Below are 19420 nucleotides of genomic sequence, written 5' to 3' on the forward strand. Positions count from 1 at the left end.
CGGCGAGGACAAGAAACATAATGACTTTACAATGCCTGGGCATAATCGCGTACAAGCGAAAGGAGAGAAGAAGAGAACACGGATTATGAGTATGGATAGTCAATCAGGGAGGCATGTCCACAAGAAGGCGTGCAGTGGTGAGGCGAATTTGAAGGTAAGGTGGTTGAGTGTCCACTGGAGGTGAGACAGACCAAGTGTGGATGGATCATGGATGGGCATTGCCCCCTTCTCTCTCTAGACTCTCTCTCTCTCTCTCTCTCTCTCTCTCTCTCTCCTGTTCCGGCTTTGGCGCGCGAACGTGAGTGCATGCTCGCATTCAAAAACACGCAGAGACACAGTGACTGAAAGAGAGAGAGAGAGAGAGAGAGAGAGAGAGAGAGAGAGAACGCCGAAGACGGAGACCAGAGTTATTCTCTGCGTCATCAGGTAAACACGCACACCACACACACACACACACACACACACACACACACACACACACACACACACACATACGCGCACGAGGCCGAGAAGACCAGAGAGATAAGTATGAGGATCCAGAGGGAAAGGATCTACATACAGAATGCATCGAGATAGAGATAGAGAGAGCGAGAGAGGGTCCAGAGAGAGAAGACCTAGAGCGAGAGAGGATACCAATCTCAGTAAATAAGTAGTAATGTTCGGCCTTTGATCCATTTTTATCCTCTGTTTCTTTGGTTGATCACCGTTAATTGTTGTCATTTTTATTTTTTGACTTCGTTTTGATCTGCAAACTCGTGTTACCTATAAGATGGGAGATTCACAAGGATCTGATCACATTGTTGTTGCGGCCGCTGAAGCAGGTATTTCTGTTATTATTGAAAAGCTCACTTTGTGGTGCATAATTATATGCATACATCCTCATGTAAATCCTTTTTTGTTTGAGTGCTGAAAATATTTCTTTTTGATGCAAATGTAGGGTTTATTTATATCAATTGTTGTGGAAATTCTTGTTTTTAGGATGTAGCTCACTATGCTGATGCGAATCTAGCCCTTCTATTTATATTTATCCTATCTTAATCCATTATAGTATGCTGAAAAGCCTACATTGATTCAAAATTAAGGGGTTATATATTCCTCCATTATTTGGAATATCATTTTTATTATACTGCCTACATGGATTTGAAATTTATGGTGTGTGCATATCCATCCTCATATAAATATTTATTCTGGAACAGCTACATTAAGTCAATGTTTAGGGTTAATGTATACATCCATAATGTGAGCCTATTTGTTTACGCAGAAATCCACTTTGATGCTAAACTTAGGGTTTATATATGAACACTTGATGCAAACAGTAGGGTTTACATCATGTATACAAATGATTTGATGCAAAAGTTAGGGTTTGTATGTATATGCATACAATTCGGGAAAAATTTATATAATGCAAAATTTAGAGTTTATATACCTACATATACTATGATTCAAAATGTAGTGTTTATATAGACGTGTGCATATATACATGGCTCTTATAAGTCCTTTCTTTTATCTCAATTTGTTCTGGAGAAGTTTCGAGACGGTATCAGGCAACAGCATGGTTGCAATGGATGATTGGGCCATTCGATCTGCAGCCCAATCCATCGGAGGAGGATCTACGACTTTTCTTAAGAGATGGAACTGTGCTTTGCAAGATCCTAAGAAAATTAGATCCTGAGCTGATGACTCAGGTATCTTTAGAAAATTAGCCATCTTTATTCAATATAGCGGTGCTTTATTGATTTATAGTGTCAATGAATGCCAAAGAGTGAAAAGCATAGAGTATTTGCTGGGTTCCCCTCCCCAAACCTATTTGTCTAGATAAGATTATGTTTTAGCAAATTGAGAAATTGCGTATCAACCCTAAATGATAAAGGAATCACAAAGAAAAGCAATCACAAAGAAAAGCAATCAAATTGATCTTTGGGTCTGCCTCACACAGCATAATTGCCAAGGAACAAAAGTCTCTTTAGCAAAAGGAGCTGTAAAAATATATTATGTATATATCGCAAATCTAAAATATCCACATATCCATGGAGATACCCATGTGCATCTATACAAATACATGCGTATGTGATTTGAACAAATGTATTTACTTCATATCGTGTCTATGTTGGCAGTTTAGGTCAGGCCATGTACTGGACCCTAATTCCTCCTTGCAACCTGAAGACTGTCTGAGCACGTTTTTGAAAGCAGTAGAACTATTGAATATTCCGGCTTTTGAAAATCTGGATCTGGCACAAGTAGGATTCATAATAACTTCTGATAATTCTTTCATCTGGCATCAATATAAACCCATGGAAAACAGTGATATTTTATTTTGTTTATTTGTTTAAGCAGCCTAACTATCAGCCCCATTCTTTGGATAGAGTGGTAGATTGTATTCTTTCTCTGAAATCATATCATGATTCAACAGAAGAAAGTAAAGATCTATCAGGATCCAGGAAGTTTGATGGGTCACCAATTGCCTATAACACAAGTAATCCAAACCATAAAGGAAACATTAGTAGTCCGAACCATAACGAAACATTGGCATCCCCGTCACGCATGAAATTACATTCACATCTAACAAGAAGCCCTAGCCAGCAAAGGAAACGATGGATTGCATCAGAATATGATAGTGTGAGTTCGGTTGATATATCTCTAGAAATGCAGAATGCTGGAAATTCACAGCCAAATAATGCTGTACACAAATCACCCGGAAGAGACTCCAGCTTGGATGACGAGAATTTTATCCCTAATCATCCCCATCCCAATGCAGGTAATACCAAATCTCTATTATTAGAAGATTGTACCCTTTTCACCTGGATGTGTACACGCGTAAATATTTACACCCCTCGAAAGCGGGTTGAAAGCTGTGGTTGCTAATGATTGTGAGATTTAGCAGACCATGCACGTTTGACATACTGTACAGCTGCGTGATGTTATATACTGAATTATTTTTGGATTTCTTTGAAAGATTTAATCTTCTGTCAATAGTAAATCCGAGTTTCAAGTTTGATGAGAATCTTGCACGAAGCTTGACATGAAACTTGGATTTACTATTAATAGAAGACAAAAGAGGCAATGGATGAAGTTGATCCAAGTCTGTTTTCTGTCTCAACTTCTTAGACGTTTAAATTGGAATATCTCCTCGGATGTTGGAATTTCGTTTTGTTGAATTTTTTTTAACATGCATCTACTTCAATACAGTATTTATCTTCATGTTTTCAACTTGACTCAACTTTTATTAAAATAAAAAAGACCTTATGTTGCATCTAATCAGAAAGTCTCTACATGGCACCTCATTATAAGAACCATGGTTATTAGTGTGCTGGTTTGTTTTTTGAGTCCAGGCTGTTGACAATGTATATGCATTTTAACTTCAGGAATCCACCCATACTTGACGGTAGATATTTTTGTCACTTCATAATAAAATCCCAGGGTTATTCGTGTGATATTTTTCAGATCTGAACTAGATGCGATGTTGGGCGTTGATGTATCTCATTTGACTTCCTATACAGAAGATGCATTAACACTCTAATGTTAATTGTGAATATTCCCCGTTTCCTTCTCACAGAGTCAGTTCTCTCATGCCACACAACAAGATGCAGGGTTACTGTTGTTTCTTCAAGCTACTTATAAACATTAGTGACTTTAATTCTTATTATTATGTTGCCACACTTGTTTTCAAATCGCAAGCTCTTGAGATACTATCAAGTTTTAAAAACATTGTAAACTGAATGCTTCCTTTTGTAAGAAGATGAAAACTATCATGCAGGACACCACTGATGAGCATGTTCATCCCAGTTGACATGGACTGGCCATATGTTGTGTTTGTTCTATGGAAAACTCATTGACTGTTGGACTACTTAGATTCTGTTCCTATCTGATCTTGCAAGTTTGATTACAGGCACAGTTCATATACACCATATTAGTCAAAAGGTACGGGAAATGCTAAGATTGAGAACAAGAGGATCAGTGCAGGAACAACCAGCTGGTGTTTTAAACAGTCTCAATGTAAGCAATAAATTTGTGGTTACTTATTATAAGCATTGGTAAACTTTTTTTATTTCTGTAACATTAGTATTTAAACCAAGATTGACAACTCCAGATCTAGTTTATTTTGTCTTTTCCTTCTAATAAATTACCATTGCAACCTACTAAACATGAGTATTTTCTAATCCTTCCAGAATTCATCACAGTCTGTATCAGGTCTAGTCAACGCTATCCTTGGGGATAAACAACCAGATGAGATCCCAGCAGTAAGTAAATCCTGGGGATATATATTTGACTCCGTGTTTAGTATATTTTATAGATGTATAAATGATGTGTAGAATCCTGTCCATGCTCCTACTGGCTACTTCTGATGCTTCTTCTCATTTTCTCAGCTCGTAGAATTCATGCTTAAGAAGCTGACAGAAGATTTTGAACGACGCCTGGTTAATCAGAATGAGCAAATTGCAAATGTAAGACTCGAGAGACTTGAGGTTTCTGATGCATAGTATGTTCTTACACATGTAGTCCTTGAAGGGTGCATGTTTAGAATATACAATGTTCTTCTTTGCTTTTATGCCTCTAAATACATCATTATCTTGGATATACTTTCATGATGCAGCTTAAAAGCACTTTAAAAGAGCATCTTGCACGTGAAGACAAGCTTGCCTATAGAGCACGACTATTAGAGACTTTGGCAGCAGGCACAGGAGAAGAAGTAAAGGTACTGAAACTGATTCTGCGTAATGTGATATACCTTAGGACCTAGTTTCTGGTTCATATTATAATTTATAATTCTACTTTTATGTTAACAGATTGTTCATAATCAGCTCCAGAAGATGAAGGCAAGTTTTCCATGTTACATTTAAGAAGGGAGTGTATATTCTCCAATACATAATAATATTATATTTCATTCTTGTTAGAAAACCGTTATTAGATATATCTTCTCATTAAGAGTAGACATAACTAGGTTATAATGCAGTTGGTTGGAAGTAACAGAGAGAAGTGATGCATGGTTACTTATTTTTTAATCTCAAATGCAGATCATTGAAGGTTATAGAAGAGAAATTTAGCATTATATGTCATGCCATTGTTCTTCATGATATGCATGTTAGTTGTACAATTCACGAACCTTATTTTTGTAGGGCAGAACAAGATTCCCTTTTTGGATGCATTTCTATTCCAGGTGTTAAATATAGAATGTGCTAATCGTGGCTGCAGATGGACAAAAGAAAGGCAGAAGAGGACTTGAAAGCCACAGAGCTTTTGGTGTGTGAGCTGCAGAAGGAAAGTGAAGATTATCAACTAATGTTGGCATCCCTAGAAAGAGAGCTCCTAGACGTAAAACAAACGGATCAAGAACGAATCCAGGTTTTAGAGACAGAAAAAGAAGAAATCAAGCATGAAATGCAGTCAGAACTCGACAAGATGAAGGCTATTCATGAAGAATCAAATAGAAGGCTAGAAGATCTACGTGTAGAATATGAAGTCAAGATGCAGGCATTGAAGAAACGGGATGTGCAATATCAGACTTTCCTTTTCTCTCGACTGGAACTTTTCCAGGCATATTATCAACATAGTTTCTTTTGAATATCCATCTAAATAAGTTGGAAATTTTACATTAAAGTTTATTCTGTTTTAGGAATTCAAACTTGTCCTGCAAGCCACAAGAGAGGATTGTATCAGTATGAAAGATGCATGGCAACAAGAATCAACTGCTCTTGGTAATCAGATATCTTTTTGAATGTTTTTGACTTCCACTTGTTTGTATTACCTAGTACATTGAATATATATAATCAATAAGATTCTGAACTCCTAATAACTTGCACATGATCTCAAAATCACATTTTACCACATTTCCTAAACAATGATTGAGATTTTCTTTTTAGGGGTTTTTCTACTGTGGGCACTTCTCCATTTGATGTGAATGAATCTTTGTATCACTATGGCTGTACATAATTTCATGGTATATGTATCTGAAGAGTTGAGTTCTGATCTTAACCACATGTGATTAGGAACATAAATGCATAAAAGACTTATAGTAAAGTAATCAGAGATCTGACATGTTTCTGTAAGTATCACAATGGATCTACATGATTTTAGAGTACATGCATGTTAGGAGTTGACTTTTGTCCTTAACACATGATTAGGAACGTAAATGCATGAAAGGCTGGTAGTAAAATAATGAGACATCTGACATGTGTAGGAACCAGATCTGTGTAACATCCTTCCAGACTTCAGATGTTTTATTTGTCTTTGTCCGGTTGTTATGCTAAGAGCCTTTCTAGAATATAATTCTTGAATAAATGATAGGTTTTGGGAGAATGCCAAATCAGTCTTTACAAAATTCTCCATTACGACAGAAAATGAGTATTTTTATCTTAAATAAGAAATGGCATGTATGACAATGCCTGCACAAAATACAACCTTTAAGAGTCAGCATGCCTGATGTGGTTTCTCTTGAGAAGGCGGATTTGTTGTTTATGGCTACTGCAGAGGGGCAACTTCAAGGATTAGTACAAGCTGCATCAGGATATCACACTGTACTCGCAGAGAACCGTAAATTATACAATGAAGTTCAAGATCTGAAAGGTAAAATAAAGTCTGGGCGTCTGGTTTAAAAATGTTGCAAGAATTTTGAGGTCCATATAAATTAAGTTTCCCATAGTTGATTGATATCAAATGGTTTGCAGGAAATATTCGTGTCTATTGTAGGGTGAGACCTTTCTTTCCTGGCCAAGAATCAAAGCAAAGCTCAATTGAATTTGTAGGGGAAAATGGAGACTTGCTAATTGCTAACCCCATGAAGCAAGGGAAAGAAGGCCACAGGATATTTAGTTTCAATAAGGCATTTGGTCCTTCTGTTACTCAAGGTAGGCCTCTCCTACAAGAATACACCATTTTATTGGCATGCATTAGTCTTTAAGCTTTTGGGATATGTTTATTATGCTGGTTCATAACTCTTTGAGGTTGCAGAGGAGGTATTTAAGGATACTCAACCCTTGATTAGATCGGTGTTGGATGGATACAATGTCTGCATTTTTGCATATGGTCAAACAGGATCAGGGAAAACATACACCATGGTTAGGAGTATGATTTGCTATTGACTATCTATTTTGACATAATTCACTCGTATCATTATAATGAAGGATCACTGTTCCCCCCCCCCCCCCCCCCTTTTTTTCTTTGTTTGTTTTCTGCAGACAGGTCCAAGTAATTTGACTGAAAAAGATTGGGGTGTGAATTACCGAGCGCTAAATGATCTATTTCAAATATCCCAGAGCAGAGATGATGTCGTAAAATATGAAGTAGGAGTTCAAATGGTAGAAATATACAATGAACAAGTGCGAGATCTCCTACTTACAGAGGGTTCATTAAAAAAATATCCTTGTTAAGTCACAAATTCTTTGTAAAATGGGCTGATAAAAAAGTACTAGATATAATTATAAAGTTATAGGTGATGTGTTTCAATCATCCAAGTTCTCTTGACTTTTGTTACTTTGGATATTAGAAATTATTCCCAACTGAATGGTCTTAATGTACCTGATGCAAGTATGCTACCTGTTACGTGCACCTCCGATGTGTTGGAATTGATTAAAATTGGTCAGAAAAATCGAGCAGTTGGTGCAACTGCCTTAAATGAACGCAGCAGCCGCTCACACAGGTATGCAAAGTGTTGGATATGTTTTAAATATTTGTATTTTCTAGAGCATGATCCTTTAGTGGGCAGTACCTCACATGGTTGTGTGAAAAATTTACATATTGACATTGTGGGTGTTGTTGACCATGATTGTGTGTACATTTGGATTATGCTTTGCACGATGACACCGTGATGGATGAGGTTCTGGATCCATATGCCAATAATGTAGTTATTTACATGTCTCAATGCATTGAAGAAGGCATGTTTGTCTCTGCTTGCAGCGTCTTAACGGTACATGTACAAGGAACCGACTTGGGATCAGGTGCCATATTGCGCGGGTGTCTGCATCTAGTGGATCTTGCTGGCAGTGAGAGAGTTGACAAATCAGAGGCAACAGGAGATAGATTAAAAGAGGCCCAGCATATAAATAAGTCTTTATCTGCATTGGGAGATGTTGTTTCTGCCCTTTCACAGAAAAGCAATCATGTGCCCTATCGGAACAGCAAACTTACTCAGCTGCTCCAGCATTCGTTAGGTGTGCTTTAGCTTTATTTATTTGTTTATTTGAAAATGCTGATTTTGGTTGTTAGCATATTCTAAACACTCTGCTTTGCCATTGGCCATGCAGCTGGACAAGCCAAGACGTTGATGTTTGTGCATATAGGCCCTGATATGGAATCTTATGGGGAAACAATAAGCACACTAAAATTTGCTGAGCGAGTTGCATCTGTTGAACTTGGTGCTGCTCGTAGCAACAAGGAGAGCAAGGAAGTTCGTGATTTGAAAGAACAGGTGTTTTAAATTTTCTCTAAAATATCTACATGTCTTGGCATCACTTTTTGGTAATTGCCACGTGTGCAAAAGCAGCTGAGTGGCAAAGTATAAATGTTCCAAGGGAATTGATGAAAAATGCAGAAGTAAGGTTCAAATTACTAGTTATTCATATAAATATAGGCAAAAAGAGGGAAGAAAATGTGCGTAAACACAGGTGCAAGTAATGATCTGTTTCTCCTGCATTGTTTTGCTATCACCTCTATCCTCATTATCATCTTCCCGCCTGGCCCTGTCTGCTGATTTCTCTTTTTCTCTTTATCCCATAAAAAAATCTCACTTGCCACTGAATAGAAAGGAAACTTCATTCTTGGGAGTGAATGTATTGATCAGCACACCATCTGCCACCTGGAAGGGCTCATGTACTCATAGGTTCTGCTTAGAGGGTTGTATGTTGGAAGCTTTTGATCACTGGTCTGTGCTTTACCATATTGTCAGCTATGATGATCAATCTTTAGTTTAGCATCACAGAAACTGATGAATTATGGCACATGTTTAGAACTACTTTATTAGAGATTAGGGTGGTCTAGGCATTTTTGAGTACATAGCAAAAGCAAGTTTATAACCCTTCTCGAGGTTGATAGGTTCATTTTGCTTTTTGCACATCAGAGGTGTTGTGACATAAATTTAAAAGATGCAGATTTTTCTTGGCTGATCCAAGGTCTTTCTATATTATCAAAATGCTTAGTAATATTTTTGAGGCATTGGGAGAAAGTGCATTACTGTTACTGAGATAGGGAAACCATTTAGGATTCAAGGGAATGCCAATGCTCATACTTCGGTTCGAGCTTTGTCGTTTTATTGTATTGCAGCAAGTGATTGGAGATTCTGATAGTTATAATTCCCAGTTTGTCAAAATATCTAGGATTACTTGCTAGACATTTAATTGAATTAATTGAAAGCAAATCTAATAGATGTCATGCAAGGTGTTATGCATACTGACTGAAGTGCTGTTGCAATATGAATATGTATATTTCTAATCAAGACCCAATAATTTTAATTAATATTATATATCATGCATGGGTAAAAAAAATTGTGAATCTTTGCAAATGCCAATCAGTAATAATGTGTTAGATACCCTGCATATTAATGACCTTGTGCTGAACACCGTTCCACAATGTTTCTGAAATGAAAAAATGAGTATGAGTAGCTATTATCATCAAACTCATCATAATGACTATCAAATCTAGGTGACAATGCTCAAGGAAACCATAGCTAAAAAAGAAAGAGAGATTGACTGCAACAGTGTTAAATAACTTGCATGCATATTATTGTCCTTGTACTTCTTCTCACTATTCAATGAGGTTTCTGAAACTAAGAGATGCGTGTGACTTTCTATTATCATCATGCTCATCATACTTGGTATAAAAACTAGGTGACAATGCTCAAGGAAACCATAGCTAAAAAGGATGGAGAGATTGACCGCCTCCAAACAATGCGAACTATAAGCAACGAAATTGTGGCTGGAGTGGAAAAGGCAAAATCAAGGACATCAAGTGATCACTTCCCCAAACCTCCACCCATTGATGTCAAGCAACAAAATTTGCGCAGGCAAATGTCTGTCGTAAGAGAGCATAAAGAGGTTAGTACCTTTTATTGTACTGATACACATCTCTCTTTCCTTTTAGGCAGGCATACTATCTGTATGATTTAATTTTTGAATTTTTATTTGTGCCTTGTAGAAAAATATGGTCAAGAAACCAAATGGAGGAGTTAAAATGCTGGATTTGAAAAATATCTCTCCACCAGCATCTCTTAAAGAAAATAGATGTTTAGATCTTGAATCAGACAGAGATAAAATTGCAGATCTCAAGAAACAATTCCAAAGTGAGATTTCAGATTATGACTTGGCAAGTGATGATGCAGATCCACGTTTTCTCAATGAGAAGCAAAAGAAAGAATGTGCAATGGAAGCTCAAGTTCAATCAAAAGAGTGGAGAGATAGAGTGCACAGTAGTACAGATTCATCTCTCTGTGGGACAGATGATTTAACATCTGTTTCTGAGAGCATTCAGGCAATGAAACCTGACATTGTTGTAGACAATACAACGCTTCAGTCAACACGTCGCCCATCACAGTCAAAACATCGTCAATCCCTGTCGTTTGATTTTGCAAAGGTTGATAGTTTGGGCCTGAAAAAGGTTTCCATGACCAGAACTACAAGTCTACAAAGTAGTCTTAATATTGACACAGATAGGCCCGTGGCAAGGGAGTTGGACACTGGTAGTGAGCAGTCAGATGGATATGTTTCACAGGCAGAAACAGATGGTTCACAAGCAAGTATGATAGAACATACGACATACATTGAAAAAGTGAAGCAACAAAGTTCTGTGGATCTAAGGTATTTCGCCTAATATTGTCTTTCCTCTAGTTAGAAATCATTTTTGTTCTGCTGATTTTCATTGTGTTCCTCATAGAAAACCACCTCAACCAGAAAGGCCGCCCTCGACAAAGGGTGAAAGGAAACCAAGTAGTTTTGGGCAGATAAACTCTCAGAGTAGGCGGCAAACCATGTCTGTGTCAACTGTTTCGTTAGGAGGGGGTACATCTTACAAAAAGCAACATCTTCAAGGGAAGCGCGGGGCTGAATCCAGCTGTAAGTATAAAGACGATAGCTTGTCATGTAGCTAGTTTCAAAATGGTTTTAGATTTAACATCTTCTACTCATTATGGATGATTGAGTTTTATTTTAGATATGGTTGCGTTGCTTGAAAATCCACACACCTCAACATTCTTATAATTTTAAGCCTTGCTGATTCTTTTGTCTTTCATAAGCTTTACCTCCAGTTAGATGTCTGATAATTGTTTCAATGGGTAGGGCCAAATTTGATTATATTTTGCATCTTTCTCTTATGGATGGATGTCAAGGGTTGGTCTGACATGACTTGGTTCTTGATACTCGTTTATAACTTTTGCACGGGGATGAATAACAATGAAGTCTTGGGGTTCTATTTGTAGGACTCTTTTAACTGCTCTCCAACTAAATTTGCACTCAGATGTTGGAGGTCCAATCTTTTAGGCTGGACACTAAGGGATAAGTACACAATATTGATTGTTTTACTCAGTTCTGTAATGTATAAAGCTTGGGAACAAACTCTGAAGTAATATTAGCCGACTTGCAAGTAATATGAAACTCGAAACCATAATGGTTCTTGCTCATAATCCAATATTTGGGCTGAATGGTTCTTTCGATTTTGTCAAAGGACCAATTATTGTTTCAAGTGGAATGTCCAAGTTTCTTGAAACTGAGCTATAAAGTTACCTTGTTCAAGCCGTTCTTTAGGAAGAGCAATCTGGAACGTGGCTTGAATATTGATGTCAAGGGTAGACTACTTGATGGTAAGAATCCCCACCCATCAGAGTTTTGATGGTATGACCAGTAGGTAATTGCTGAAAACTGTTATAAACAAACTCAAACTATGGAAGGTACTGCTTTTATTCAGATTGATGGTGGGATATGTATGCTGAGTGCTTATGGTGTATTCTCAAAGTGTGACTGTAAATGGTGTATCTGGCAATCCTAGAATCATGGTAGTAAACTATATCCCGTTGTCATAAGGATATGGGAACAGGTGTCACGTGGAAATGTGGGTGTAAGCTAATTGGCAATGGTACATATAGATTAGTATTACTGTCACCATGGACATTGAGTTATGTATGTCATTGAGTAACTCGACCACCTCCATGAGATCATTGTGTAGGGTTGGTACAATAGTGTATAGCTGAGTAATCATTCTTTCATATTTTGAACTCTTTCAAATAACATTAAAAATAATGACAATGTGGGTTTCATGTTATACATATTTACAATCCTTTTGTGTTAACAGTTGTACCTCTGGATGCTACAGCAGCAAAACTTAATGGTACTGTGTACAAAAGTTCAAAGCGGTGGGTGTAGCTTAATATTTTTTATCTCAACATTTTGGGGGAATTGTATACAGAGTCTAAACGTTTTGGTCCCCTTTGGTTGGAATTTGGATTCAATAAACAATTAGTTGAATCAAGAATTTGTATAGAAATGTGTTGTACGATGTATTTGCATCTCTTTTTTTTCTTGATGATTACCCAAGTAGTTAACACATACATAGCTACAGCATTGTTCTCCATGAACCACAAAGCAAACAAGCAATAAAGAAAAGCTGCATAGGCAATGGGACGTGTCTTTATGTGATGAATTACATGATTGCATACTGCCCCTGAAAGAAATGAAACACAGAAACAGACCAAGAAAAGTCAGTTTTGTTTCTGGTCTGGCCAAAAAATACGAATAGTGCATGGCAGTGCTCACCCATCCACTCTGGCTAGCTGATTTGGATAGTAGATGCTCAAGGTAATAATCATGGTTAAATGTATTGGAGTCTTGATTTACATAGATAAGAATCCTAATCTACAGCTGTGTTGATAAGAACCCTCATCTAACTTGCAGTTGCTAGGAACCCTAATCTGATCAGCTGTAAATGAAAACCTTTGTCTGAACCGCAGTATGTGAGAACCTTGTATCCATGGTGGTCTACAAACAATTGAACCCCTTCTAATGCCTGAATTTGGTGTCATTTAATCTAGTGATGTTTGTCATATCCAGAGGGAGCCTTACAATGTTGTACATCATTAGTAGCATACTAAGTTGTTGAGAAGTGGGCATTTGTAATGGAATCATGTTTGTTTTTATAGCATTGTTTGTGGCTAGGTAGCACCTTAGTTTGTGGATAAACCAGAGTACACTTTGCAGCTTCCCTACTATTGACAATTAGAGTGGATATCCATGCTTGGTGACCTTCACAACCCATGAGTGAAATGGTTGAGATGAGGGTTGAAAAGAGAGGTTTCACATCCTACCATTTTCCTACATTGGTAGCAAACTCAAGAACTTAGTATGACATCACATTAACTTAGATAATATGTGTGAGATTGCATGCCAAAACTACAACCCTCTAAAGAGAAGGGGAAGGGAACATTTTGTTGAAGAGGCAAGGTGGTGATCCAAGAGCAACAAACTGTAAGACGTTGCCAAGACTTATAACATGTGTGAGATTGCATGCCAAAACTACAACCCTCTAAAGAGAAGGGGAAGGGAACATTTTGTTGAAGAGGCAAGGTGGTGATCCAAGAGCAACAAATTGTAAGACATTGCCAAGACTTGTGTCATTGTAATGATAGTTGAAGAGGACAACACAAAAATAGACCAATAAAAGTCAAAATTCTGTTTCTGGTTTGGCCAAAAGATACAATGAATAGTTGATTGTGCTCACTGATGCACTCCGGCTAGCTTCAATGGTTATTTGCATAGTAGATGCTCAAGGTAATAATCATGGTTAAAAATATGGGATTCTTGATTTACATAGATAAGATCCCTAATCTATAGCTCGTAGTTGATAAGAACCTTCATCTAACTTGCAATTGCAAGGAACCCTAATATGATTTGTGGTAAACTAAAACCTAATGTAAGGTTGATCTTTTTTAGGCTCTTCACAAGCATGAGATTTGTTTTATAGCTATTGACACTTAATTTAATACGTAAGGAAAACTTTTCAAATGCTTTCATAAATAAGCTTTTGTGCAACTCTTGGTATTTGTAAAAAAATGTTACGTCATTATAATAAAAGCATAAAAGCATAAAAGCATGATGATTACATTCATAGTGGCAACTTCTTTTAAAAACATTCCCTTACAAACTTCGCAAACATTTTTTCCAAATCATCAATGCATACACCAAATAGAGTTGGTGAGAGCAGGTATCATTGCTTAACACCAATAGCGCTACTGTAAAAATATAAAAGTTTATCACCCATATACACACAAACCCATATACACACAAGTTACAACATATAACCTTGTCATAGATTTGTGAAATTGCAAGCATATATTCACTTCCAAAGATGCTCACGGAGTACCATATTAAAAGCTTGCTTGAAGTCTACGAAGCAACAATATAAATTTTTACCTCTCAAATGTCTTTCCTTGATTAATGCTCGAAGGGTGACCATGTGATCAATGGTGTTATGATGTTTGTGAAAGTTAGCTTGTCCATAAGCTCTCTTACCATTATTTTGAGCCCATACACTTATATTTGGTTCCATTATACATCCAAATAGTTTTGCCATTAGCTAGCCAACCATGGTGGTTTGATAGTTGTTTGATCCAATTTGTGGTCCAACTGTATTGCATGCCATGTTGCTATGCATGATTAAACATATCTTATCCATGCATGTACTTCCTTTCCCGTCCATTTGAGCATTTTGGTCGTTATAATTGAAAGTTGCTTGCCTTTTATATATTCAATTGTAAAGAAGGGAGATATATGTGAAAGATAACACATTATGTTTTTGGCGAGAGATAACTCATATAAATTCTTACAATTTATAAACAAGTCAAGAAGAGTCTAGTGACCATAACTCTCAACACATCTCCCCTTTAGATTTCCCCAAAATTTAGCACATGCATGAGTTTTCTCTTGTGTTTCGAGTAATTGTTAATTAACTTCCCATGCTCTTCTCTTTCCTTGAATAAGCCTTTTGTATTCATGCAAATGTGGGTGTTTATGTACTCTCCTCTTTAATCTCCCAAATGACAATGGTCTTTGATTGTCGTTCATATTCTTTCAATTCTCAAACATCAATGCTTTCTACATTCTTCCCTTGATTCACATTTCTTACAGAGAGAGAGAGAATTTAAAAACTAATCTATCAACCAATGTAATAGGTCATCTAGGCCTAGTAAGGGAGGTTGAGGTGTCATGATGGCAACGAGCATTTGTCAAAATGTATGTAGCGGTTTTTACATACAATTAATTTAATTGTGTGGTTTACACACACACACAAATATTGTTATTAATCAATATTTATGGTGCTCACTAATGATGTATACGTTAAGTTGGATGAAGATAGAGTTTGGTTAGCAAATGAGTTTTTTTTTTTTTTTCCACAAAAACTATACTCCATTGGTATTAAAATTAACAATGCCAAAGGCAATATACAATTTGTACATAATAGAATAGTGAAACGATGCAGCAAACAGGAAAAGAACAGGTCGTGTATGGCGCAAGCAGTGCGACCACAGAAACATGTGATCCCAACACGAGCAGGAGGTCGATTGTGGACCAACCTCTTACTTCATTTGCAGCTGGATTGCATACGCGAGCAGGGGAGTCTAGTGCACGCCCCCAATTTTCGCCTCATTTCAATGATGAGACAATCGACCTAGTGTTATCGGAGGAGGATCGAGCTGTAGTTTTGGGCGAGGTACAGGGTTTGAGATTAAATAAATCAGAACTTCGGCATACTATGTACGCGGTTTTCTCGGAGGAAGCGGATAAGATAATCGATATTCAATTCATGTCTCGGGATGTTACCATGTGGAATTTGCAAGTGACGAGGCCGTCACAAGGCTACTAGCAATTAAGGAGGCGGGCGTGGAAGGTGCATGGGTATCTTTTCATAAATGGTCTCATAATGTTAAGGTAGATGACATATTGCAAGATCAGGAATCTAGTATGGTGTTTATGGCGATATTCCCCGGATTAAGGAAGGAATGGAGGAATGTTCTTCCTTGTATTGGGACCTTGTTAGGTAAGCTCATTGTTACGTGTGAGGGACAGGTGGGTGGGGTACCTGTTGTTCGGTTGATCGCACCAATATCTGTTCGGTTGTCGTCAACTTTGCTTTACCTAACTTACTTATAAATAAATCACCAGTTGTGCAAAAGGTATATTATCAAGGTTTACCTAATCAATGTTTTGTGTGTCGACGGTTTGGTCATTTAGGTAGAGATTGTTAGAAGCATCGGCCGAATGTTGAAGCACATGCACCTACTTGACCGAATGTTAATAATGAGGGCTAGTCTACAATTGCTGCTAAACATGTTTTTAAATCGACTAGTAAGTTGGTTAATCCAGTGTTATTACTTGAAGCTAACCCTTATCACTCTTTGCAGGAAACGGAAAAGGAGGTGGGGATTAGTAAAGTGGATGGCAGTTTTTCCCTCCCAATTTTCACAAAAGAGCAACATAATTCGAAAGACACATTTTCGAAGGTACAAGATGTAGAATATGTTTTTAAGGTTAATAATCAATTTAGTAACGATAAACAACTATTTTTAGATCAAGTACAACAAATTGATAGATCCGTAGCTTTCGAAGAGTTTAAAAAGAAAAAGACTGGGAAAGACATTTGGTCAAATAAGAGACAATTACGGGCCTCAGAGGATGGAAGGAAGGGTAGAGACGTTGCACTTGCCGAAAGGAGAGTAGGAGTGCAAAACGTGAATGATGGATAGGTTAAATATTATTTCATGGAATGTACGGGGCTTGGGAGGCAAACATTACCTTAAAGTAAGGAGTGTTTTCCGTCGTCACTTAAGGAAGTCTTTGATAGGTAGAATTGATGTTCTTCTTATTCAAGAGCATCATTTAAATGAACAAAGGATACAAAGATATGGAAATTTGTTGACAGGCCAGTGGAGACAGTTCTGGGTGCTTGCAACTGAGGATAATAATCTGAAGGCAGGACTTTGCATTGCAATAAATGACATTTGGTGCTCTGCTTTCTTACATTACAGAGTCTTGACTTGTGGTAGAGGTCATTATGTAATTCTACAAATTGGTTTGAAAAATTGGGGTTTGTTGAATATATATGCACCTAATCATACTAAAGATAGAACGATATTTTGGAAGAGCCTAATGGCACAATTACCGGTTGTTGACCACTAGGCAATTGCAGGTGATTTTAATATGTCGGAGAATGGGTATGATAGGTTAGGAGGCACATCACAAACAATATCCGGTTTAGAATTATATGAATGGGAACGTTTAATTTTTTCTTTAGGTTTATTGGACTTGTGGCATGTGTCTTCTTTTGCAAGGATACAAGATTCCTTAGAGTATTCAAGATCAGATAGAAGACAGTCACATGCAAATTTGTCTAGGTTAGATAGATTCTATGCTAATAAATTTTTATGGGACAAAGGAGGTTCCATTGGAATCATACCTTCATTTTCCTTTTCTGATCATGCACCGCTTTGGTTAGTTATAGTCTTACAGGAGCATTATAAGAACTCAAGGTTTAGAATTCTGAATCATGTGTTTCTTAGCCAAGATTGTTCTCCTATTGTGCATAATATTTGGAATAAGTATGATTACTCCTAAGATTATGCATTATCTAGTGTCCAAAAGGCTATTAGTGAAACAAAACAATTTTTTAACAGTAAGGCTAAACAAGTATTTTATGCGTCTTTAACTAAAATAGGTAGGCTTCGTAGGGGATTGAAATTCCTGCAACATTTGCAAGAGAGAAGATCATATTCGAGTTATATAAGTTCTCGAGTGGTACAAGTAGGGAATCAAATATTGGACTTAGAAAAGATTTCTGTTGATTTTAATTATCACAATATATCATCCACATGGGCAAAATCGGGAGATAAAGTGAATAAGTTGTTCTTTGCAGTGCATAATCATCATCAATCATCAACTAGGATTTCTAGATTAAAATGTCTTGATGGCTCCTATACCACTGATCCTAGTCAGATGCGACTAATAGCCTCTAATTATTATGAGGCTTTGTTAAAAGCTAGACCCTTTTCTAAGCCTGATTTGGTTAAGGGGGACATCATATCGTCTAGGATTCATAATAGGGTTTGTGGAAATCTTTTAGGTTGTCTTTTACAACCATTAAGTCCTCAAGAGGTTTTTAAAACAGTAAAAGCCCTTGCAAAGGATGTTTGTTCTAGTTTGGATGGGCTGTGAGTTCAATGGTATATCCAGTATTGGGATTTGATAGGTGATGGGTTGACCAAAGCCTATCAACATATTTTAGATTCTGGAAATATGCCACAAGAATGGAAGGAGGGTTTAATCTATATGATTCCTAAAACAAGTGGACAGTTAGAAGAGCTTAGCCATTGGAGACCAATCACCTTGTTGAATGTTATTTATAAGATATTAGTAAAAATGATAACTAGACGGTTACAACCAGACTGGTTTTTTACAAGAGCAAAGTATCTTTGATAATATTATTCTCTTTTGGGAAATGGTGACCTTCGCTGAACTGCAAAAGCAAGATCTGGCGGTGTTATTTCTTGATTTTGAAAAAGCTTACGACAGAGTGGACTGGGATTTTATGGAGGGAACACTCTTCAGGATGAGTTTCCCAAGCACGTGGATACGAGGAGTTTCAACATTATATCGTAATGCAAATAATTCTCTCTTATTTGCAGGGGACATTGGTAGGCGGTTTTCTATTTCAAGATCTGTACGGTAGGGATGTCCACTTGCTCCTTTCCTGTTTTTGCTAGTATCTAAAGCATTTTCTGTACATTTAAATTCTCAATATGTAAATATTAAAGGTTTAGCACTACCAGTGGCAAATGTTGGTGTGGATAGCAAATTCGTTGATGATACAACTTTATATGTTCAGGCCTCCCATTGTAATTTGTTATAGGTGCAAAAGGCCGTGGATGATTTCTCAGATGCATTAGGTGCATTGATAAATTGGGATAAATCATCAGGTTTTTGGGTTGCTTCGGGAGATTTGCCAGTTAATGTACCTTCCTTAGGATTCACATGGATACCTCAAGGTCAGTCTATTAGGTATCTAGGTTGTTGAGTGGGTGTGGGATTAAAGACAGAATATATGATTGTGCCCTTATTGTTAAGATTAAGAAATAAATTAGTTATTGGAATAAAGAAAAATTATCCTTAGCTGGACGGGTAGTTGTAGCTAATTCAGTGTTGTTGTCCTCGATTTGGTATATAGCTACATGGTTGTTTTCTAGGTCAATAATGTTGAAAGTTCAACGTTTAGTACGGAATTTTATTTAGGGGAACAATAGGTCAGACAATTTTGTAGCAAAGGTAGCTTGGTCTGTTCTAATACAACTTAAACAAAAAGGAGGTTTAGGTTTGATTGATCCATTTATGCAAAGCAAAGCTTTACTTACTAAACATGTTGTTAGGAGTTTATTGCTAGGAGAGGAGTTATGGAAACAACT

General features: G+C 37.1%; 1 protein-coding gene across 1 annotated transcript; it reads left to right on the plus strand.

Moving 5' to 3' along the window:
- The first annotated feature begins 486 nt into the window (after positions 1 to 486).
- On the plus strand, positions 487 to 12488 carry LOC147856605 (kinesin-like protein KIN-14C). The gene is made up of 22 exons (XM_087329059.1): positions 487 to 821; positions 1528 to 1685; positions 2115 to 2237; positions 2335 to 2755; positions 3887 to 3993; positions 4167 to 4238; positions 4365 to 4442; positions 4592 to 4693; positions 4785 to 4814; positions 5191 to 5532; positions 5612 to 5693; positions 6466 to 6561; positions 6663 to 6842; positions 6946 to 7052; positions 7173 to 7351; positions 7469 to 7633; positions 7891 to 8144; positions 8238 to 8401; positions 9816 to 10022; positions 10123 to 10781; positions 10858 to 11036; positions 12268 to 12488. Exons 1-22 carry the CDS (start codon positions 770 to 772, stop codon positions 12336 to 12338), a joined length of 3828 nt encoding a protein of 1275 aa, XP_087185185.1. The 5' UTR covers positions 487 to 769; the 3' UTR covers positions 12339 to 12488.
- Positions 12489 to 19420: the final 6932 nt, after the last annotated feature.

The sequence above is a fragment of the Azolla caroliniana genome, unplaced genomic scaffold (genome assembly GCF_043228905.1).
Source record: "Azolla caroliniana isolate FFs.n. ecotype wild unplaced genomic scaffold, voAzoCaro1.0.p SCAF_13, whole genome shotgun sequence".
Classification (NCBI taxonomy): Eukaryota; Viridiplantae; Streptophyta; class Polypodiopsida; order Salviniales; family Salviniaceae; genus Azolla; species Azolla caroliniana.